Below are 24,000 nucleotides of genomic sequence, written 5' to 3' on the forward strand. Positions count from 1 at the left end.
TTGCTACTGGTTCTCAACAGAGTCCAAAGGTTGAACCAGTGAGCACAGAGGATCAGAACCTCTTACGTAGGTCTGAGAGAGCAACGAAGGGTGTACCACCCAAGAGGTATTCAAAGGAGTTTGCTAACCTTGCATATGTTGCTATTGTAAACGACCAAGGACAGATTGAAGCTGTGTCTGAGTCAGAGACAAAGGCACAACAGAGAGTTGTTAACCGAGGTAATGCGAAGTCACACAACCAGAGAGGTACATTGGTTAAACCAGTGGCGGGTAGTTCCAAGGGTGGAACTGAAACAACAGGGGAATGTTATAAATATAACAACTGTTTGTTTTCTTCTCTGGATGACGCTTTGCTCGCAGCACACATTGATACTTTAGGGGGAGTATGTTACCATAAAGCACCAATGCTGCAGCAAGCAAAGGCTCTAGCAGCTCAGCCAGCTGCTTGTGGCTGGAAAGCCAGACAGGATGTTTGTGACTGTTGCCATGGGAACAAAGGGGCAGTCCATTCTGTACTGAGCACCGGATGTTAGCTCAGTGTGTGTGTGTCATATGACCCGTACTGGATGTACTTGGGAGGAGTTTTGTCTTCTTGCTGTTGTTGAGTGCAGACATGATTCTCTGTACTGATGTAAGAGGCAGAAATAAATGATGTAAATAGTTTTCTGTCTGCTTCTTTCCCCTCCCTGGGGACACCAAAGGGGAGAGAGGAAGAACGGTGTGTTCCTCTCATACATCTGAGAAGAATCGCCGGACCTCGCCTGCTTATCAGCAGAGGTTGGGAGACGCGGGGAGGTCGACAGGAATATCTGCCGGTGCCTACGCTTGTGGCACATTCCTCTGACCCAGGCAGAATTCCAACAGTGGCAGCCTTCGGATGGTTGCGATTCATCGGACATCTGCATGAGAGGCTGGTGGATTGTCCTCCTCAGCTCCAAGGAGGAAGAGAAAAGCGTCTGAGAAATGCCAGAGGCTCCACAGACAGCTGGTGGAAAGAAGAGGTGTTTTCCAAGCAACGGAGCTCAAGGTATGCTGCATTTCGGGCTAAAAGTGTGAACGCAGGAAGATTAATTCCCTGGTTCACGGAGCTGCGTTTCAAAGAAAACAAAAGCTCCGGGAGAAGAAGCCTGCATTCCACAAATTTTTGTGGTAGATAAGGAGTCCCAATGAAATGCATTGTTGCTAGGTAACGGAAAGTTGGAAAGTTACTGGCAAAGGGGCTGGACTCTGTGTGTAAGCCTGGCAAAGCGAAACAAAATCAGAGAATGTTTTGGCTACAAAGTTTACGAGCTCTTGGAAGGGACTTTTCAATAGCAGCCTGAGTTTAGCTGCCAGGTGCAAAAAGCACAAACAACTTGCAGTTTTGCTGCGTGAGAAAAAAAAAAACAGCTGTTGGATTTTGCAGCTTGTTTGGAGGTGAAAGAGGCTTGGCTTCAAGATGGATGCCAAGAAAGGGGGAGGTTTGCCTTGCCCACCTCCCTTATCCAATGACAATTATTCATCTTGGTCTGTAAAGATGAAGGCCCTGCTGCAGAATCAGAGGCTTTTTGATGTAATTGAAAACCCCATCCCTGCAGCACCAACCAGAGGTTGGGAATCACAGAACGTAAGGGCCAGGACTGCTATAATTCTGTGTGTCTCAGATGATCAGTTGGTGCATGTTCAGCATTTAGAAAATGCGAAAGAGGTTTGGGACACGCTGCGTACAACGCATCAGAGAGATGCTGGTTCTTCAGCGTTGCTGTATTTTGAGAAATTGACCAATCTGAGACTTGCGCCTGATGGGGATGTTCAAGCGCACCTGACAGAAATGAAGTTTCTGCGTCAACAGATGGTGGAACGCAATTTCCGTCTTCAGGAGGAAGTGTTTTGCTTCATGATGATAAACAGCCTTAGCCGCACCTACAAGGTTGTTGCCAGTCAGCTTGGTTCCCTACCGGCCGCGCAGCTGACCGCGGAGAGAGTTTGTGCTGTGGTCCTGAATGAACACGACAGACTTGCTGCACTGGAAGAAAAAGACAGGGGGAGGGAAGAACAGAGTTCTAATTCCCCCACTGCTGATGCTACTGGAGAGCATGGTGTAGCATTGAGTACTGTCCGATGCTACAATTGTGGACAGACTGGGCATCTACAGCGAAACTGTAAGAAGCCGCGCCAGTCAAGAGGAGCAAAGAGCTGCTCTACGAAGCCTCAGGCGTCAGGCAAAAGCCGTACCACGTGCCAGGTGAAACCTGCAAAGGCTATGATGGCGAAAGGAGCCACGCCAGATGTTGGGAACTCGTTCATAATTGACACGGGCGCAACGGTTCACATGTGCCCGCACAGAGGACTATTTTCGACGTTGAGGAAGCAAAGCTTCACTGTGAAACAGGCCAACGGTCAGGAGTTGGAAGCGACTGGAATTGGGACTGTGTATCTTGAGAGTCTGAACTTGACTATAAGTGATGTTTACCTGATTCCAGAACTGAGATTTAATCTGCTGAGCGTGTCGCAGATTGCAAAGAAAGGACTGAAACTGTCCTATGATGCTAAAAGCTGCAAGATCTACAAAGATGGAGAACTGTTTCTTACTGCCAAAGAGAAAGATGGACTGTATTTGTTGACTTTTGATCAAAGTGATTACATGAAATGTAATTCTTCTGTTTCTAACGAAATCTCTCTCGCAGGTGTGACCAGTGTGAGCACCAAGAAGGTGACTAAGACCAAGAAGGTCGACAGAGCATTTCAGCGGGTGTATGCTGATGTGATTGGTCCTCTAGAACCATCTAGAGGCGGTGCACGATTTTACCTTTTGTGTGTGGATTGTTTCACAAATTATTCTTGGGTTTATATGATGGAGAAACCGCAAGAAACTTTAGAAAAGTTTCAGGAGTTTTGTGACAAGGTTAAAAATATGCATGATGCTAACATTGATTGTCTTTTCACAGATGACAAGCAAATTTTCTGTTACAGAAGTTTCAGAAGTTCCTGGATGGAAAAGGGATAGACCACAAAGTGGCAGTCTCGCAAGAAGCGTGGAACAGGGGGGTCTGTGTAAAAGTGAACAAAGAATTGCAAAAGGGAATGAATGCGCAATTGCTGAGTTCACATTTGCCACATGAATATTGGGCCGAATCGCTAGCGTCCTATCTTCATGTGTGGTTGAGAAAGGTCTCAAAAGACTTGGGAATTTCTCCTTTTGAGAAGCTGTTCAATAGAAAACCTTCTGTTGCCTACTTTAAGGTTTTCGGGTCTCATGTGAGAACAGAAGCTCCAAGTGGTGTAAAGAATGCCAGAGGCATTTTTGTGGGTTATGAAAAGGGTCTCTACAGAGTAATTTTGTCTGAATCTGGTCAGGTGATTCTCACAAAGTTCCTAGAGAGTGCTCCAAAGCAAGAGCGGGTAGTACAGACATTTCCCACAGGTAACGATTCAGATGACGATGATGATTTTTCTGATGTCACAGATTACAGTGGTACTGACGATGACAGTGATAGCTCAGAGAGTTCAGTTGTAACAGTCATTGAGAGGAAATCTCACACAATGGATAGACCTTCACAGGTGAAGGAAGAACCACTGATTGCTACTGGTTCTCAACAGAGTCCAAAGGTTGAACCAGTGAGCACAGAGGATCAGAACCTCTTACGTAGGTCTGAGAGAGCAACGAAGGGTGTACCACCCAAGAGGTATTCAAAGGAGTTTGCTAACCTTGCATATGTTGCTATTGTAAACGACCAAGGACAGATTGAAGCTGTGTCTGAGTCAGAGACAAAGGCACAACAGAGAGTTGTTAACCGAGGTAATGCGAAGTCACACAACCAGAGAGGTACATTGGTTAAACCAGTGGCGGGTAGTTCCAAGGGTGGAACTGAAACAACAGGGGAATGTTATAAATATAACAACTGTTTGTTTTCTTCTCTGGATGACGCTTTGCTCGCAGCACACATTGATACTTTAGGGGGAGTATGTTACCATAAAGCACCAATGCTGCAGCAAGCAAAGGCTCTAGCAGCTCAGCCAGCTGCTTGTGGCTGGAAAGCCAGACAGGATGTTTGTGACTGTTGCCATGGGAACAAAGGGGCAGTCCATTCTGTACTGAGCACCGGATGTTAGCTCAGTGTGTGTGTGTCATATGACCCGTACTGGATGTACTTGGGAGGAGTTTTGTCTTCTTGCTGTTGTTGAGTGCAGACATGATTCTCTGTACTGATGTAAGAGGCAGAAATAAATGATGTAAATAGTTTTCTGTCTGCTTCTTTCCCCTCCCTGGGGACACCAAAGGGGAGAGAGGAAGAACGGTGTGTTCCTCTCATACATCTGAGAAGAATCGCCGGACCTCGCCTGCTTATCAGCAGAGGTTGGGAGACGCGGGGAGGTCGACAGGAATATCTGCCGGTGCCTACGCTTGTGGCACATTCCTCTGACCCAGGCAGAATTCCAACAGGACGCTGGTACTCAAAAGAGTTTGCTAACTTAGCTGTTGTATGTGTTGCTATTGTTAACAACTCAAAGCAGGTTAAAGCAGTGTCTAAGTCAGAGACAAAGACACAACAGAGAGTAGCTAGCCAAGGTAATGCAGAAGCACTCATTCCTTGGAAGCCAGACAACCAGAGAGGTACACTGGTGAAACCAGTGGTGGGAAGTTCCAAGGGTGGAACTGAAACAACAGGGGACTGTTATATGTATAACAACTGTTTGTTTTCTTCTCTGGATCATGTTTTGCCAATTGATGCTTTTGGGGGAGGATGTCAGGAAAAAGCACCAAGGCAAAAGCCAGCTCCAGATGGCTGGAATGCAAAACAGTGCAGATGTACTGTTGGAGAAAAGGTGGAGCCTATTCTCTGTACTGAGCACCGGATGTTAGCTCAGTGTGTCATCTGACCTGTGCTGGAAGTACAGGGGAGGAGTGTGTGACTCTTCTGATGGAGTCTGAAGGGAACAGTCACATTTCTATGTACTGTTGAATGACAGGAATAAAACATGTAGAAAGGACTCCTGTCTGTCTCATTTCCCCTCCCTGGGGAGAATGCAGGGAGGGAGAGAAGCAGAGAGAAGGAGGAGGGTGTGTCCTGCTCACGTTTGAGGAGGATCGCCGGTTTGTTTACCTAGCCTGCCGGAGGTCGCAGACGGACGGTAAACACACAGTATCTCGCTCAATTGCCTCGGGGGAGGCCAGGTACCTCTGCCTGTGGGCTGAAGAATGATACTGACTTATGGCAGCCTTCGGATGGTTGCGATTCATCGGACATCTGCATGAGAGGCTGGTGGATTGTCCTCCTCTGCTCCAAGGAGGGAGAAAAGCGTCTGAGAACAGCCAGAGGCTCCACAGACAGCTGGTGGAAAGAAGAGGTGTTTTCCAGAGCAACAGAGCTCAAGGTATGCTGCATTTCGGGCTAAAAGTGTGAACGCAGGAAGATTAATTCCCTGGTTCACGGAGCTGCGTTTCAAACAAAACAAAAGCTCCGGGAGAAGAGGCCTGCATTCCACAAATTTTTGTGGTTAAGATAAGATGTCCTATTGAAATGCATTGTTGCTAGGTAACGGAAAGTTACTGGCAAAGGGGCTGGACTGTGAGTGTAGGCCTGGGAAAGCAAAACAAAACCAGAGAGTGTTTTGGCTACAAAGTTTGAGTGCCCTTGGAAGGGACTTTCAATAGCAGCCAGAGTTTAGCTGCCAGGTGCAAAAGAGCATAAACAACTTGCAGTTTGCTGCATGAGAAAGGAAAAAACAACTGTTGGATTTTACAGCTTGTTTGAAAGTCAGAGAGGCTTGGATTCAAAATGGATGCCAAGAAGGGGGAGACTTGCCTAACTCATCTCCCCTGACCAGAGACAGTTATTCATCAGGGTCTGGATGGATAACTACCCCAGAAGGGGTGAGCCAAGATGATGCTGGCCAAGTTCCTAAGAGCTCAACGAAAGCTGAGGAGAGCTTTGACCCCAGAGGGGAGAGTGCAGGAACTGTGGTTGTTGGAACTGTTGGTGTTCCTGAACAAGGAGCAATGGGTGTTGCTGACAGGGGGAGGGAAGAACAGAGTTCGATTCTCCCCACTGATGATGCTACTGGAGAGCATGGAGTAGCATTGAGTGCTGTCCGATGCTACAATTGTGGACAGAATGGGCATCTACAGCGAAACTGTAAGAAGCCGCGCCAGTCAAGAGGAGCAAAGAGCAGCTCTACGAAGCCTGAGGCGTCAGGCAAAAGCCGTACCAAGTGCCAGGTGAAACCTGCAAAGGCTATGATGGCGAAAGGAACCACGCCAGATGTTGGGAACTCATTTGCTTGGAAGTAGCAGTCAAACCGAGCGAGGTAGGAGTCCCATGATTCAGAGGCTGGGGCAAACGGCGGTAGAGGCACGAGTGAAACCATGGTTCCGATGACGACATGGAGGGCGATGGATGGAACACAGTGCTCTAGCCAGAACAGTCAGCTCTGAATTGGTTCTGCTCCGTGATTTTGCTCAGTGTTTCAGCTCCGTGTTCAGCTCATCTCAGAGGGTAGCTGCGTCTGGCTGTGCTCTGATGTCCATCAATCCCACCTTTGTCGCCAGTGTTAAATAGTGGGTAGACATAGCAGACAACGCAGCGATATCTCCAAAGCAGCTCTTTATTTGTAAACTGGGACAGAACTGAATAGCAAACAGCCGGCCTGCTTTTATAGGCAGCCGGCTGTCAACATTGTAGCAACAACAACCCAGGGTTTCCCGCCTAAAGTAACTGACGTGGACCTGAGTGAAAACTACATACACGATACTCCTTTTGGCCAGGGTGAGAACTTCAATACATAACAAAATTAAAACAATTTAAAAGAGGAGACCTCTCTGCTGAGCAGCCACAGTCCTTGTGAAGGTCCTGCCCCAAGCCAGGTGGAGAGAGGGCCAGGGCAGGTCCCTTCAGGCCCTCAGCAGGCAGTCCTCTTGGGCAATGGCAACAGTGCTTTTGAGCTCCAAAGACAAAAATATGACCCAGGTATAAAAGCTGGAAGTCCTCTCAGGACATAAGTAAATCTGGGAGTAATGTTCATTTTGAGAGCATGCATCTTCCCCTCAAGGGTAAGGTTTAATGGTTCCCACCTGTCAATATTTAGTGAAGCCTCTTTTATTATTTCATTTATGTTTACTGTTACTAACTGAGTTATATCTCTTGGTATTATCAGTCCTAGATATTGAATAGATTTGATACAAATCTGGAATTGGTATTGCTTAAATGAACGAGTAATTAGATTTTCACCTATTGGCATCAATTCCAATTTGGACCAATTAATTGAGTATCCTGATATTTTACCCAAATCATCCGTTGCGTTCATCAAATTAGGAATACTAGATTGAGGCTTTGAAATAAGCATAAGTCTTTCATCTGCAAATAAAACCAATTTATATTTAAATGGCAAAGCCGTGCCAACCACCCCCAACTTGGACAGCCGCTCCAGAAGGACACCGTGGTCAATGGTATCCTTCAGGATACCACTGAGACGTCAAGGAGAATTAACGTTTCCTCCGTCTCTCTCCCAACATTGCCCAGGAAACCACAAATCTGCACCACACTCAAAATCTGGACCACCCAACAAAATCAAGTGAGGCTTTTCCTCCACCAACACCCACAGATTCAATTGCTAGGGTGGATAGCCCAATCTCTCTCCTCTGTTGTGGAGGCTACAGGCTTCTGCATTCCTCATGGAGTATGATCTGCCGGAGTCAGAATCCTGTGCTGTTTCACATTTACCAACTGGTTTGCTGCAGATCCAGGGTTCTTCACTTGCACTGCTGGCGCTAGCAACACCCTGATGGTTTAAGTAAGCATATGTTCCTCCTCCCCGAATTTTAAACCTAAAAAGCAATAGAAGGTAGAAATAGTATCCCTGAGAACAAGTATAAGACCATGCCACAGAAAAGAGACCCCCAGCGTATGTGCAGGAAGCCCTGGAAGCTAATTTTCACCTGAAGAATACTGCAGAAGACAGCTTCATTCATATTAATTTAATACATTTAAATTTAAGATTACGTAATCTTGGCTCCCCTTCATGGATCACTGCCTTGCCGTGGCAAAGGGGCTTGAATAACTCAGAGAAGCTATGAACTATGCCGAGCAGGACACACAAGATGAACAGGTCATAGTGGAGAGTTTTGACCAAACGTGATCCACCTGGAGCAGGAACCGGCAAGCCACTCCAGTATCCCTACCAAGAAAACTCCATGGACAAAGACAACAGGCATATAAAAGTTATGACGCTGGAAGATGAGCCCCTCAGGTCGGAAGGCGTCCAACATGCTACTGGGGAAGAGCGGAGGACAAGTACAAGTAGATTCAGAGCTGATGAAGTGGCTGGGCTAAAGCCGAAAGGTCGCTCAGTTGCGGATATGCCTGGAAGCAAAAGGAAAGTCCAATGCTGTAAAGAAAAATATTGCATAGGAACCTGGAATGTAAGAACCATGAACCTTGGTAAGTTGGATGTGGTCAAAAATGAGATGGCAAGAATAAATATTGACATCCTGGGCATCAGTGAACTAAAATGGACGGGAATGGGCGAATTCAGTTCAGATGACCATCATATCTACTACTGTGGGCAAGAATCTCGTAAAAGAAATGGAGTGGCTCTCATAGTCAACAAAAGAGTGGCAAAAGCTGTACTGTGATGCAATCTCAAAAATGATAGAATGATCTTGATACGAATCCAAGGCAGACCTTTTAACCTCACAGTAATCCAAGTTTATGCACCAACTACTGGTGCTGAAGAAATTGAAATTGACTAATTCTATGAAGACTTACAACACCTTATAGAAGTGACACGAAAGAAGGATGTTCTTCTCATTATAGGGGATTGGAATGCTAAAGTAGGGAATCAAGAGATAACAGGAACAACTGGCAAGTTTGGCCTTGGAGATCAAAACGAAGCAGGGCAAAGGCTAATAGAGTTCTGCCAAGAGAACAAGCTGGTCATCACAAACACTATTTTTCAACAACACAAGAGACGACTCTACACATGGACATCACCAGATGGGCAGCATCAAAATCAGATTGATTATATTCTCTGCAGCCAAAGATGGAGAAGCTCTATACAGTCAGAAAAAACAAGACCTGGAGCTGATTGTGGCTCAGATCATCAGCTTCTTATAGCAAAATTCAAGCTTAAACTGAAGAAAGTAGGAAAAACCACTGGGCCGGTAAGATACAATCTAAATCAAATCCCTTATGAATACACAGTGGAAGTGAGGAACAGGTTTAAGGATTTAGATTTGGTGGACAGAGTGCCTGAAGAACTATGGGTGGAGGCTCGCAACATTATACAGGAGGCAGCAACGAAATCCATCCCAATGAAAAGGAAATGCAAGAAAGCAAAGTGGCTGTCCAACGAGGCCTTACAAATAGCGGGGGAGAGAAGGCAAGCAAAATGCGAGGGAGATAGTGAAAGATACAGGAAATTGAATGCAGATTTCCAAAAAATAGCAAGGAGAGACAAGAAGGCCTTCTTAAATGAGCAATGCAAAGAAATAGAGGAAAACAACAGAATGGGAAGAACCAGAGATCTGTTCAAGAAAATTGGAGATATGAAAGGAACATTTCATACAAAGATTACCATAATAAAGGACAAAAGTGGTAAGGACCTAACAGAAGCAGAAGACATCAAGAAGAGGTGGCAAGAATACACAGAGGAATTATACCAGAAAGATATGGATGGCTCGTACACCCCAGGTACATCCTGGAGAGTGAAGTCAAATGGGCCTTAGAAAGCACTGCAAATAACAAGGCCAGTGGAAGTGATGGTATTCCAGCTGAACTATTTAAAATTTTAAAAGATGATTCTGTTAAGGTGCTACACTCAATATGCCAACAAGTTTGGAAAACTCAGCAGTGGCCAGAGGGTTGGAGAAGATCAGTCTACATCCCAATCCCAAAGAATGCTCCACCTACCACACAATTGCACTCATTTCACACGCTAGCAAGGTTGTGCTTTAAATTCTACAAGGTAGGCTCAAGCAGTATGTGGACCAAGAACTCCCAGAAGTGCAAGCTGGATTTAGAAGAGGCAGAGGAACCAGAGACCAAATTGCAAACATGTGCTGGATTATGGAGAAAGCTAGAGAGTTCCAGAAAGACACCTACTTCTGCTTCAATTACTATGCAAAAGCCTTTGACTGTGTCGACCACAGCAAACTATGGCAAGTTCTTAAAGAAATGGGAGTGCCTGATCACCTCATCTGTCTCCTGAGAAATATCTATGTGTGACAAGAAGATACAGTTAGAACTGGATATAGAACAACTGATTGGTTCAAAATTGGGAAAGGAGTATGACAAGGCTGTATATTGTCTCCCTACTTATTTAACTTATATGCAGAATTCATCATGCGAAAGGCTGGGCTGGATGAATCCCTAGCCGGAATTAAGATTGCCGGAAGAAATATCAACAACCTCAGATATGCAGATGACACAACATTGATGGCAGAAAGTGAGGAGGAATTAAAGAACTTGCAGCAGAGATCGTAGAAATTTTGCCTGAAAGCCATCTAGCTTTGGCAGGAAAGAACCTTTTAATGAGGGTGAAAGAAGAGAGCGCAAAATATGGGTTGAAGCTCAACATAAAAAAAACGAAGATCATGGCCACTGGGCCCATCACCTCCTGGCAAATAGAAGGGGAAGAAATGAAGGCAGTGAGAGATTTTACTTTCTTGGGCTCCATGATCACTGCAGATGGCGAGAGCAGCCACGAAATTAAAAGATGCCTGCTTCTTGGGAGAAAAGCGATGACAAACCTTGACAGCATCTTAAAAAGCAGAGACATCACCTTGCCAACAAAAGTCCGTATAGTTAAAGCTATGGTTTTCCCAGTAGTGATGTATGGAAGTGAGAGCTGGACCATAAAGAAGGCTGATCGCCGAAGAACTGATGTTTTTGAATTATGGTCTGGAGGAGACTCTTGAGAGTCCCATGGACTGCAAGAAGATCAAACCGATCCATTCTGAAGGAAATCAGCCCTGAGTGCTCACTGGAAATATAGATCCTAAAGCTGAGACTCCAATACTTTGGCCACCTCATGAGAAGAGAAGACTCCCTGGAAAAAACCCTGATGTTGGGAAAGATGGAGGGCACAAGGAGAAGGGGATGACAGAGGATGAGATGGTTGGATAGTGTTCTCGAAGCTACCAGCATGAGTTTGACCAAACTGCGGGAGGCAGTGGAAGACAGGAGTGCCTGGCGTGCTCTGGTCCATGGGGTCATGAAGAGTCAGACACGACTAAACAACAACAAATCTTGGCTCAGGACCCCAGCAAATGGTATAAAAGCCCCTGATTTCAGAAGAAGAGTGGCGATCTTGATATGAACCATTCTGGAGCATGAAGATGGGCTTCGAGCCTAACTAAAGAACCGTCAGCCAGCCTGAAGAAACGGAGATATCCAGTGGCTGGAGAGGACATGCAGATGAGCCTATTATATCCCTATATCTCTGCTTATTATTCCTTTGCTTAAAATATTTACTTATTGTCTATAGTGGTATCTCGGGTTACATATGCTTCAGGTTACATACGCTTCAGGTTACAGACTCTGCTAACCTCAGGTTAAGAACTTTGCTTCAGGATGAGAACAGAAATCATGCTCCAGAGGTGAGGCGGCAGCAGGAGGCCCCATTAGCTGAAGTTGTGCTTCAGGTTAAGAGCAGTTTCAGGTTAGGAACGGATCTCTGGAACGAATTAAGTTCTTAACCCGAGGTACCACTGTAAAGGCTTTCTTCACTCAATGGTCTGTCAGTCCTCCATCCAGTGAGGTCCAAAGAACCTGTTTTCCCTTGCCTAGTGGTTGCCCCCAGCTGGGGTGGCTATTGAGCAAGGCAGCAGGCTGAGAGGGTATTGGCTCCACGCATGCCCTGGCAACTGGCAAGGCATAGCATATATTAAGCTTTATGTGTAAACCAAGACAGATGTAATGATTGTATTGTTCATGTGAGCTGACGTTTTGCAGGGGGTTAAAATTCCCCCTTCCTTTGTCTCTTCCCCCAAGGGCGAAACTAGGCAGTATTTCAAAGACCCAGTTTGGCACCCAATCACCAAGCATATTTGCATACACACACACACACACACACACACACACACAGAGAGAGAGAGAGAGAGAGAGAGAGAGAGGCTGGAAGACTCAATGGCACTCCTCTGGAGGCTTCACCTGGCACAAATTCCTGCCTAGCCCCACCCCACCCCATAGCCATGTCTCTGCCCTCCCTCCTTAATAAATTCACAATTTTTAAAACTATATATATATATAAGAATTTTTTTCCAAAAGCAAAACATTCTGCATAGCCCGGACATTTAAATGGCTGGTTCTGCCAAATTTCCAGTTTCTGGACTTTGGCATTTGTTTCTTGACACACAACAGGGGAAAAAAGATCTCACCAGTTATTGAAAATTGTGTCATTGATCCATTTCCAAGGCTCCTGGTTATCCATTCTTTGGAGACCAATCCAGTGGTCAGCAGGACCTTTGTATCGTCTCAAGAAGCTCTTAATAAAGAAAAGAAGTGTCAATACATTTTCAACCCTCATTCAAGTGTAGAATCAACTCTATTTGGGGCTGCAGACTGTGATCTGTATCTTTCCACTCACCATCTCCTCTTGGGAGTCAATCACGACCAAAGAGGCATTGAGAGAGGCACAGTAATTCTGGCTATAAGTCCAGTTTCCTTCACTCTCTGAAAAGTAATAGCATTTCCTTTGGTAGCCAATCCAGCGGTCCGGACAGTACTCAGTTGGAGTGGAAGGAGAATGTAGGGCGGTAGGCAATACTTCACAACTTCTCCCTATTGATAAGAAGGGTATCAGAAAGTGAGACAGATTGCTATCTATATCTTATAAACAGTCCTACCAAAAATAAAGGTCAGGCAGCGTACTCCTCATCACCATCATCTTATTCATATGCTGCCTTTTTACAAAAACAATTCTGCTTAAAGCAGCTCACAACAAAGAAAAAGGAAATACATCTCAAAACCAGGCATTTCATAACTATACAGTGGTGCCTCACAAGACGAAATTAATTCATTCTGCGAGTTTTTTCGTCTTGCAAATTTTTCGTCTTGCGAAGTGTCAGGGAACTGCCATCGGAAGGAAGGGAGGTGGAAGGGCTCACACAGGTTGGGAGAGACTCGGCAGCTGAAGAGGGAACCAGTAGGGGGAGAAGAGCTGAGCTGAGGGAAAGTGAGCAGGAGGGATGGCTCCGAGACACTTCCAGCGAAAACAGTGGGGAGGTTTCAGGACCTCCTGTAGGGACACCCACTCCTCGCCGGAAACTGTCAAGCAGAGAGTCCAGAAGACGTGTTTCCGTTAAGGAGCTTTTATGTTGGAAGCGATTCCGAAAGCAACCACTGTCGGAATCTGCAAGCGACTGACAGAGCCATGTTTAAGGGGCTCCGTTACAGACAGAGGTTTGCAAACTTGACCAAACTCTGAGGGACTTGGATTTTACGCACAAGCAGCTCATCGTCCCATCACACGAAGCACGGTTTCGGAAAAGTTTTGGAAAAGCTTCAAAAATCACCAAAGTCTTCAAAAACCTCAAAAAAGGCTACCACACCGTGTGCTATGAGTTGCTCCTCGCAACTGTATTAACGATTTTAAGAAAAATGAAACAAACTTGCAAGACGTTTTCATCTTGCGAAGCAAGCCCATAGGGAAATTCGTCTTGCGAAGCAACTCAAAAAACCAAAAACCCTTTCGTCTTGCGAGTTTTTCGTCTTGCGAGGCATTCGTCTTGCGAGGTACCACTGTAGATCAAAACAACATAACTGCAAATATAGCACACAAAAACATTGCATGAAGAACTCAGCATCTCCAGGTTGACAATCTTTCAGAGCCACTGCTAGTCAGATCACAAGTCGGTTGGGGCTGATGAGATTTGTAACCAAACAACATCTAGAGGACAACACATTGGTTGCCTGGGAAGACAGTACTCAGCAAGAGGGACCAAAGGTTATAGAGCACATGATCTGCATGCAAACTATTTCTGGTTCCACCCGCAGCGTCTCCAGGTAGAGATCCCTGTTGGAAACCCTGGGCAGCCACTGGCAGGCAGTGTAGACTCAGCAGGAGCCAAGGTGATGTTCAGATGGTGGGAGTCGTAGACCAACAGTGTCTAGAGGGCACCCAATGGGCTACTCCCAGAGACAACGCTGGCCAAATGGACTAAAAGTCTTGACTCTTGATAAGGGTCCTTCCTCTGCATGAGGAACAGATTGGGTAAATTAGGGTAGGAGGGAGTGCAGCAAACCTAGGGCCCATCTCTGTCCACAAACCCAGGAGGCTGCAGAATATGGAGCAGCTTCTCCCATGGCTGCCACATATTCAAAGCCAGTTAGGTCCCTACACCTGATTCCTCATAAGAGTTGACTCTCCCTGAGAGGAGCATTGAATCAGAATTGTGTCCTGCCATGACAGAAAACATTTACAAGAAAGCATAAGGAAACTCAGGGAAACCTGAAGGACCTGTCAGATTCTTAAGTAAGATGATGTGTGGATAACATCACTGTGCAATTTAGTCACTAGGTGGCCCTGGACTTAATCTTATGTGCTAGGAGGCTTGTAGCTGTTCTTGTTCAGATATTATTTTGTAATAGCTTGACCTACAGAAATAAGTAATATTCATGTTCCTTCTGGTTTAGGAGAGATAATAAAGTTATTGTCTAGCTTCCTTACTAGTCTGCCTTACCATCTTAAGCCTATATATATATATATATATATATATATATATATATATATTAAACATCACCAGTGCAACACATTATACCAAATATAATACATACAATACATATACTTAAGCCTACTTATTTGGAAATAAGCGCAATGGCTTTTGATTCTGAGCAAGCACACTTATGGTTTGTTTGTTGATATCCTGCACATACTAGACAAGGGATGAGATGTCATTGGATTCGAACTCCCACCAGCCCTTCCCACTTCCCTTCCAACAAAGGATTAATGGAAGTTGTAGCCCAACTACGTCAGAAGGGCCACAGTTTCCCCACCCTTATTCTTAGCACTCACAAATGCACACATCAGTACAGGCCTTTTCATCTGGTGCTGGAATTCTTTTAAAACAAGACGCTTACACAAAACCCTCCAGATGTTGTTGGACTACAACTCCCATCATCCCTGACCATTGACCATACTGGCTGGGGCTAATGGGGAAATACAATCCAAAATGGCAGGGTAGAGTCAATCTATTGGCAAAGGACATTACTGCTGCTTACTATGGTGGTTCAGAGTGGCGGCAAGGTTGGGGCAGTGTGGGTGCTGGTAGAGCAATTCTAGCACCCCTGCTGTGGGGTTCAAGGCACCCCACATTAAGGGTGTAGCGACGGGGGTGCAATAGGGGCACGCTGCACTGGGTGCCACCACTGAAATAATAATAATAATAATAATAATAATAATAATAATAATAATAATAAATTTTATTTATATCCCGCCCTCCCCAGCTGAAGCCGGGCTCAGGGCAGCTAACAACAATAAAACAGTACAACACAACCATTCATTATAAAATTAATTCAAATCAAACCAATGGCAACCATTGGGCCGGAGCTCAGCGAAGATTGCCGAAGGAGGGAGTCAGGCTGTGCCCTGGCCAAAGGCCTGGTGGAACAGCTCTGTTTTGCAGGCCCTGCGGAAAGATGTCAAGTCCCGCAGGGCCCTAGTCTCTTATGACAGAGTGTTCCACCAGATCGGAGCCACAGCCGAAAAAGCCCTGGCTCTAGTTGAGGCCAGCCTAACCTCTCTGTGGCCTGGGACTTCAAGATGTTTTTATTTGAAGACCGTAGGTTTCTCTGTGGGACATACCAGGAGAGGCGGTCCCGTAGGTATGAGGGTCCTAGGCCGTATAGGGCTTTAAAGGTTAAAACCAGCACCTTAAACCTGATCCTGTACTCCACCGGGAGCCAGTGCAGCTGGTATAGTACCGGATGAATATGATCTCGCAGCGAAGACCCCATAAGGAGTCTCGCCGCGGCATTCTGCACCCGCTGGAGTTTGTGGGTCAGTCTCAAGGGCAGCCCCACGTAGAGCGAGTTACAATAATCCAGTCTGGAGGTGACCGTCGCGTGGATCACAGTGGCTAGGTCAGGGCGAGAGAGATAAGGAGCCAACTGCTTAGCTTGGTGGAGATGAAAAAATGCCGCCTTTGTTATAGCTGCAATCTGCGCCTCCATGGAACACCCAAACTCTTAACACCCAAACTCTTAACGGACGGTGCTGGCACTAATTGTGCCCCCGCAAGAAAGGGTGACAAATCCAGGCACACTCACCTTGGGGCCTGCAGCGCGCCCAAGCCATGGCTCGGGCATGCGAAGGCTCTGCTGCTCAAAAGGTCCACCTGCTGCCTCCCCAGCTGTAGGATGACTGAGGGGGAGGAGGCAAACAGACTCCTCGGAGCCCTGCGAACACCTGGCCCCGCCACCCCGGGCACCCAATCGGATTGCTCCGCCGCTGCCCACAATCACCTGGTAAACAACGACAATGCTACTGCCAAGAGGCCAGCATCATCCCAGCCCACCAGCTGCTCTTGCAATAAGGGCACCAGATTGCAGGAGGCTGTTTATATCGTTTGAAATGTAAGCATCTCTGTGTGCATATTGGTCTATTATTACAATAAACAAAGACTACATTAACTGAATGTGGGCCCCCATCCGCAACTGCTTCCAGGCTACCTCAACTGAATAACAATAAAGCTATTCTAGCTGCTGAGGAGAGATTTTTGAGAACAGGTGGCCTGTAGAGAAGCTGGCAAAATGGCTCCTCACTTACTTGATAAAGCAATGCTGCCCACGATGATGAGGGAAATGATCAGAATGGCATTAAGCACCAAGCTCGCAATTTGTAGTCTAAAAGGAAGTTTCTCTTTTCCATTTTTGCACAAACCTGCAGAGGGAAATAAAGTGTTAATGTGTCCTTGGTTTCAACAAGATGCCAGAGAAGTCCTTCTAGAAACTCCAAAGTATCTGGAGGGCTCCAAGTCTACCAAGGCTTGGGTAGTCCACCCACATTGAAGGTGTGAGTTCAAGTTGCATCACAGCAAGATGTCATACCACTCAACAGTCCTGATTTATGTGGGACATCCTGGAATTACAGAAACCAATCCTGACTTCTGATTGGATCTAATAATGTCCCATTTTTTGGTCCAGTGCTCTGGTGCAGATCAGCTGGGGACCAAAAAAAGAAACGTCCCAATTTTGGTCAGTGGGATGTTGGAAGAGTATGAGATGAACCAAGTTCACCTGTGGCATCATGAAGCTCATAGGCTTGGTGCCTCCCACCACAAAGTCAGCCAACTGGTAGGCCTCTGCGCATGGCTGGCGAGTCACCAGTTATTTATTTTATTAAAAAGTATTCACATGCCACCATCTCCTAAACTATCAAGGTGTTGCACAATAATATTTGTACAATAAAACAAAAATCACCAGAAGAAATAGTAAAACAAATATATAAATCATTAAAATAACTGGGAGATCAACAACATTTTAAACAGCTGTATAGGCTTGTTGGCATAAGAGAAGGTCTTCAAGTCAAGATTAGAAGTCAGAAGTGAAGATTCCTGATGTATCTGTGCTGGAAGAGCCTTTCACAGCCTGAACTGGTGGCGCTAAATGCCCAACTTCTAGCTGAGGTCACTTGGGCTTCTGAGACACGGAGACAACCAGATGTGCTCCTGTGGATGATCTTAGTGATGAAGCTGGGATATAAGGGCTCAGGTGGCCCTTAAGGTATCCTGGACCAAAGTTCTTCTGGTCTTTGTATGTGGACCTTGAACCTGGCTTAGCAATGTATGTGCATCAGCTGCAAACATTTTAGCAGAGGTGCCACTTACTGTCAACCATCTGCCTCCATCAGAGGTCTAGGCATTCTGCAAAATCTGGAGTTTCACAGCTAGGCTGGAGGGCAGCCCCACATAAAACACAGTAATAATCCAGTTTTTAGTAAGAACTTTAGTGATGTTAAAGCAAAGGTTGAAGTGACTGCAGGAACTGAATGGAATGTGATGCATGCCAAATGTCACATAGGCAATGCAGGAAGACAGAGGGCAGCACAACCCGTTGTATGAATCATTAACAGATAGCCAATGTATGTACACATGTGCAAGGAGAGAAATTTGAAATGCAACTGTGTGTATATCCCAGGCTGAGAACTTGCTATTTTAGTGGGATCCCATCCAGAACAGGTAATGGCCTGTCTCCTGGCCATGCAGCTGTTGTAAAATCTGCCCTGCTAAGATGGGCATCCAAAAGTTATGCTTGTCATCTAATAGTGGCAGCCTTGTTAAATCCACTGGCATCATGGAAGTGACAGAAGGGGATCTCTGTCCTATGTAGAAACAGAATGGGATATTTTGTTCATGCATCTCAGGCTAGTGTAGAAACCATTTTAATCTTGGCTGTAAAACAAACCATTAAGGGAATACAGTTTGAGCTCTTGCACATTTCTGTATAACATAAGAGTTGGTTCCAATATATCACGGGTAGATCCATTAATGTGTAAAACTAAATGAATTCCTATAAAAATGAATTGTTCACCTAAACAGCATCTATTGCGCTAGAAATCTTTATTCATTCAATAAAGGACAGTGAATTTTCAAATTTGCCTCAACCAAATAACAACAAGAAGAAGCGCAACAACAAGAGCAAAAACAAAGCATTTCAGTGCCACTGTGCTAGTAAATGCTGTGGACCATGTACCTGCATCTGCAGATTCCTAGTCGCTTATCTGTGACTCTCTAGGTCTGTGTAATAATAATAATAATAATAATAATAATAATAATAATAATAATTTTTATTTATATCCCGCCCTCCCCAGCCGAAGCTGGGCTCAGGGCAGCTAACAACAATAAAATAGTCCAACATTCTAAAAACATTCATTATAAAATTAATTAAAATCAAATTAAAATCAAATTAATGGCAACCATCAAGCAAAATTCTGTGCAGATTGCCAGAGGAGGGGGTCAGGCTGTGCCCTGGCCAAAGGCCTGGTGGAACAGCTCTGTCTTGCAGGCCCTGCGGAAGGATGTCAGGTTCTGCAGGGCCCTAGTCTCTTGTGTACAGCAGAAATGGGGGCCATGTGGTCCTCCAGATGTTTTTGGTCTACAGGTCTCATCATTCCTGAACATTGGCTATCAGGGAGTGATGGGAGGGAGTTGGAATCTAGCAAGCCACAAGCTCTGCATTCTTGGTGTACATGGAAGGTGAACTGGGAAAAGAGGTAGGAATCTCTCTCCTCAAGGGCAGCCTCACCCCCTTCTCCTTATGAAAGCCTGTGTGAGGAAGGATTGTTCCATCTGAGAGAGGAACTAAGAAGAGACTGAGAAGCCTTCCTTACCATTCATAGCTGGGTACAATCAACAGTTTAGAGGAGCTGAACATGCTTTGAAAGAGGTATTGCTTCCCATGATGTAAAGGTATCTCTCCGCTCCAACCACTCAATCTTGTCAAATCAATTTTTACAAGAGTAGCTATGTACCCATCCTTTTCCAACTGTTTTAACTGCCTGAATAAACTAGAGTCTCCATGAATTTAATTAGTTGGCCCGCATTTTGCAGCTCTCATCCCAGCAGCAAATCCATAACTTTTCTGACAGTAGGTGGAGACAAACACACCTTTCTCATCAGAACTCACTTACCATTTAGACAGCAGCACTGTTTCGGAGGAATGACTTCTCTCGCTTGTTGGGTGCTTCCATTATTTGTGATTTCATGACTTCCAGCATTCTCTGCTACTGCTGGATTCATGGGGAGACTTCGCTCTGTCGTTTTAGTTTCAGAGGAACCCATCTTTTCTTTCTCCCAGGAGGATCCACAGATCTCACAATAAATGCTACTCAGCTCTAGTTACACTGAGTTTTGCAGTTTCTTAAGATATGTTCAAGGCAGATCACTGGATTGCAGATTCAAGCACAGTTTGGCTAGGTGATGTGGTGAGAAAACACCCCTTTAAAATACCACTTAATCATGTGCTTTAATTGGATACTTTGTCCAGCCAAGCTGTACTTAATATGTATTCCATTTCCCTGTGTAAAATGGCTGCCTTTGTGACTGCTTTTATTCCCAGCGAAAGTAAAGCCTCTTCAGAGTCTGAAGTATCAATTCTGTGCTTTTGCCACAAAATAATTTCACAACAACATCAGTTTTTGCCACAGCATCAATGTCCCGAGATTTCTCTGTGGAGACAAAATTACAGAGCAGAGAAATAAATTATCTTTTCTTGAAGTCTTTAAAAGGTGCAGTTTTGCTTCCATACTAGTATAGTCCCCCCCCAAAAAAGCCCTGAAGGTGGTCTTACATATACCAATTTACAGGTCTGGAAATTCAGGTATGAAATATTGCTTCTTTTTAGTCTAAATGATTATAATTATGTTTCTACATCTACTTGATGAAACTAAAGCACTGAGAAAAAGTGAAAGGGAGGAGCCCTTGAGATAGTTGAAGGTGGCTATCTTATCTCCCCTCAGTCTCCTCTTTCCCAGGTTTCCATGCCTTATTAGGAAAGGTCGCTCTCATCTGGACACTTTCCACCCTGGGTCGGCAAACTAAGGCCCGGGGGCAGGATGCGGCCCACCAGGCTCATAAATCTGGCCCCCAGAGCCTGCCACCCACTCGGTCAGTCCCCGCAGAAACCGCAGATGCCTCACCGTGTGGGGACTGACTTCCACGACACTGGTGCGGCTTCGGATTTGGAATCCAAAGCTGTGGACACCTCTGGGTGATACCTATTCTTTCCCACTGAGGTGGCCGCCAAGAGCCGAGCGGGAGGCAGCAGTGGCGGCGGGGAGGCTGCCTCTGCTGCCCAGGCCAGTGGCATCGGCTCTGCGCCCCACGGACCCCTGGCCAAGGCAGAGGACGCCGACAAAGACAAGTCAGTGTCGGCAGCTGCGGTGAGCGAGGTGGATGTGAGTGGCGGCAGGGCGGCGTGCTGGGTGCTCTTGCCCCTTTCGGGAGAGAGTGGATCCAGACCCCCACAAGGTTTGAGGGACAGTGGACCAGCCCCCTGCTGAAAAAGTTTGCTGACCCCTGCTTTCCCCTTGTCAACATTCTCCTTAAATGGTGGTGCCCAGAAATGGACACAGTACTCCAGGTGAGGTCTGACCCACTTTAATAAAGGTGTCTGGCACAAAAATCTCTGAATGCATCTGCCTAGAATTTGGCAGGCTTAATCTAGAGAGGCTCATATTTCTGCAAATTTCTTCCACTTTCTCTGAAGCATGAACAACAGTACAGTCATACCTCGGGTTAAATACGCTTCGAGTTGAGCGCGTTCGTGTTGCGCTCCGCAGCAACCCGGAAGCAACGGAGCGTGTTACTTCCGGGTTTTGCCGCTTGCACATGCGCAGACACTCAAAATGATGTCACACTCATGCGCAGAAGTGGCAAAAAGTGACACGCGCGCGCAGACATGCCGTCACTAGTTACGTTTACCTCTAGATGCAAATGGGGCTCCGGAATGGATCCCGTTCGTATCTAGAGGTACCACTGTATAGCCATTTTTTTATTCCCCACTATATTGAATGAGGTGGTGAGAACTTTGGGTTGTATTCCTAGTAGTGCTAGGAGAATGTTCTGTCAGCACCAGGATTTCTCCTTGCACAAGGGAACATTCTCCTCCTCTCCTCCCTCACGACCCCCAAAGGGATTCTAGGAGTTCCCCCAATCAAACAAAGCCGTCCTTATATTCAGTGCTTTTTTTCCTGGGGTCACGTGGGAGTGCGTGTACCCCTAAACATTTTGTGAATCTAAATGCTGCTGGGAAAGAGGCGGAAGAAGCAGCGGCAGCAGCAGGAGGGGAGAGGCAGGAAGGAAGCGGCGCCTGCGAGGTCCACAGTCATCTAATCTTAGCCCAGTATCCGGCTGGGAGAGGGGCGGAGTACGGCAGCCATACAGATACAGCCAGATATGGTTACCAGATTTTTTTCAATGAATCCGGGGACACTTTTTTTTCTTTTTTAAGCTGAGTAGCAACAGGGATTCAGTAGTGGGGATGGTGAGGCAAAATACCCTGGGCCCAAGCACACATGTATATTGTATAAAGCTGCAAAGCCCTTCTTTCGCACCCTGTGAAACATAAACGCACAGAGTTTTTTAAAAACTGGGCAACAGAATGCCGCCCACCCGTGACTCCTGAACCTCCCCTGGTCAGTCAAAACAAAGGGGGAAGGAGATCTGTACCACCAGACGTGCCCAGTTCCCCTTCGGCAGTGGCAGCGCCACAGCAGTGAGCAGCTCCTGAAGCCAGCCAGAGCCAACTGCACTACCAGCCTGGCTCCAGGCTGCTGAGGCTGCTGCTGCTACATTTCCTGGGGACAGATATGCAAAACTGGGGACATTCCAGGGACGGAATTTGTCCGGGGACAGATTTGCAAATTTGGGGACTCTCCCCGGGAACCGGGGACGTCTGGTAACCCTAGAGGAGCCCCCCCCCCCGCGAGATCCTCCCTCCCCTTGCAGATGCACTCTGCGTCTAGGGCCAGATTTAGGTTTGATGAGGCCCTAAGCTACTGAAGGTAATGGGGCCCTTTATATGTCCTTTGTCAACAACAAATTTTCGCTGTTTTTTGTGTTGAAAATATGCTATATGGAGGTGAGCAACCTTTCTCAGCAGATCTTGGTCGCTTGCCATGACCCATTTGTCGCTGTCTCACTAACTACGGAGGTTCAAAGTAGAGATAAATGGAGATAAAAGAGAGAACTTATCTTTTATGGGCGCAACTCCTCTGCTACTCCTCCTCCACTTCTCAACATAACCCAGTCTTCAAGGCGGCGTTACTAATCAGCGGCAGGCTTTCTCAGCAGAGGGTTTGAATATCCTTGTTGATACGTATATTGGCCCCAACAGGCCAACCGTAGAAGTAAAACGATTAAAAACTTCTAACAGAAGTAAAATAATTTAAAAGTCTAATAAAACAGCTATAAAAACGGCAGTAAAAGGCTATAAAAGGCTATAAAAGGTTTGTAATCCGGAGGGTTCACGAAGGAGAAGTTGTTACAGCCGCCATCTTCCTTCTTCAGCCCCCTGCTATATGGTAATTTATGGACCTAATGGGTATCTAAAGCCATTTGCCCATGTTGCCATGCAACCAGTCCATGCAGAATGTAGGCACCCTATATATAGAAATGAGCAAACCAGTGATATTTTAGGGAGCAGGCTAGCAGGTGGGGGCCATGACTTACCGTATTTTTCACTCCACTTTTACCTTCTGGCAGAATCAATCTAGCAGCTATGTTCTTCAGCGCAGGAATAGATATCTGCTGCCGACCAAGCCCACAAGAAGCAAAAGAGAAAGTGTTATCAAAGCGGATGGTCCCTGCTATTCATCTCCTCTTCCTCTCCCTCCCCCGCTTCCTCGCTTCCTTCTCGCCAGCAAAGTCCTAGTCTGACTCCAGCCCCACCCAGCCTTTAAGGTCACCCCCCAGCCTGAATCTAGAGATGGTTTCAATTGCCCAAGGTCTTCTGCCTTGCTTCAGAGAACAGTGCAACCCTCTCAGGGGCTGAAGGCATTCTTGGGCATGAAGTGAAAAAGAATTTCTAGCATGATTTAAAATCAGCCCCACAAACAAAGGGCAGAACATCCCAGTGGGGAATGTGATCACCCTCAATGTGCAAAGTTCAATGTTCAAATGTACTTTTGAAAGTGACAAACCTAACCTACTCATGCACAGGAGAGTCCCTGTTTCTGCCGCCCCAAACCTGGGAATCATAAGAGTCACACACCACTTTATTGTAAAACCCTCAGAGTGGTATACAAAAAGATAAAACAACAAAATCAGAAAAAATACAACCCTAATTTAAAACATACAAAAGTAAAAATATTAAAGCAGATTATAATTATGTACCTCAGCTTTCTAAGCAACTTGAAAGCTTATCTACAACATAATGTTTTCAGCTGGCGCCAAATTTCCTTATACAGGCTTGTTGGCAGCAGCTGCTACTAAATTTCCTGGATTTCTGGAAATGGAACTGATTTCCTGCAATTGTTATTGCAATACTTGGTTTGAAGACAACAGGGCAAGCCAGAACTAGAAGG

The 24,000-nt window shown here is 45.9% G+C and overlaps 1 protein-coding gene across 4 annotated transcripts in view; it reads right to left on the reverse strand.

Moving 5' to 3' along the window:
- LOC308470055 (C-type lectin domain family 2 member D-like) overlaps window positions 1-23,309 on the reverse strand; it is an 80,670-nt gene extending 57,361 nt beyond the window's left edge. Inside the window, exons 1-6 of one of the 4 annotated variants that reach the window (XM_080993293.1) lie at window positions 23,147-23,263; window positions 19,606-20,142; window positions 16,744-16,857; window positions 12,565-12,758; window positions 12,356-12,462; window positions 6,252-7,804 (exon numbers count right to left, since the gene is read on the reverse strand). In XM_080993293.1, the coding sequence (XP_080849419.1) occupies window positions 7,591-7,804; window positions 12,356-12,462; window positions 12,565-12,758; window positions 16,744-16,857; window positions 19,606-19,756 (780 nt within the window). In that variant the 5' untranslated portion in view covers window positions 19,757-20,142; window positions 23,147-23,263 and the 3' untranslated portion in view covers window positions 6,252-7,590. Of the gene's footprint in view, window positions 1-6,251; window positions 7,805-12,355; window positions 12,463-12,564; window positions 12,759-16,743; window positions 16,858-19,605; window positions 20,143-23,146 lie in introns of those variants that run through there. The other 3 variants (XM_080993300.1, XM_080993299.1, XM_080993295.1) reach the window with 3 other exon arrangements.
- Window positions 23,310-24,000: the final 691 nt, after the last annotated feature.

This window comes from Podarcis pityusensis (genome assembly GCF_964106645.2).
Source record: "Podarcis pityusensis genome assembly, chromosome: 2".
Taxonomy (NCBI): Eukaryota; Metazoa; Chordata; class Lepidosauria; order Squamata; family Lacertidae; genus Podarcis; species Podarcis pityusensis.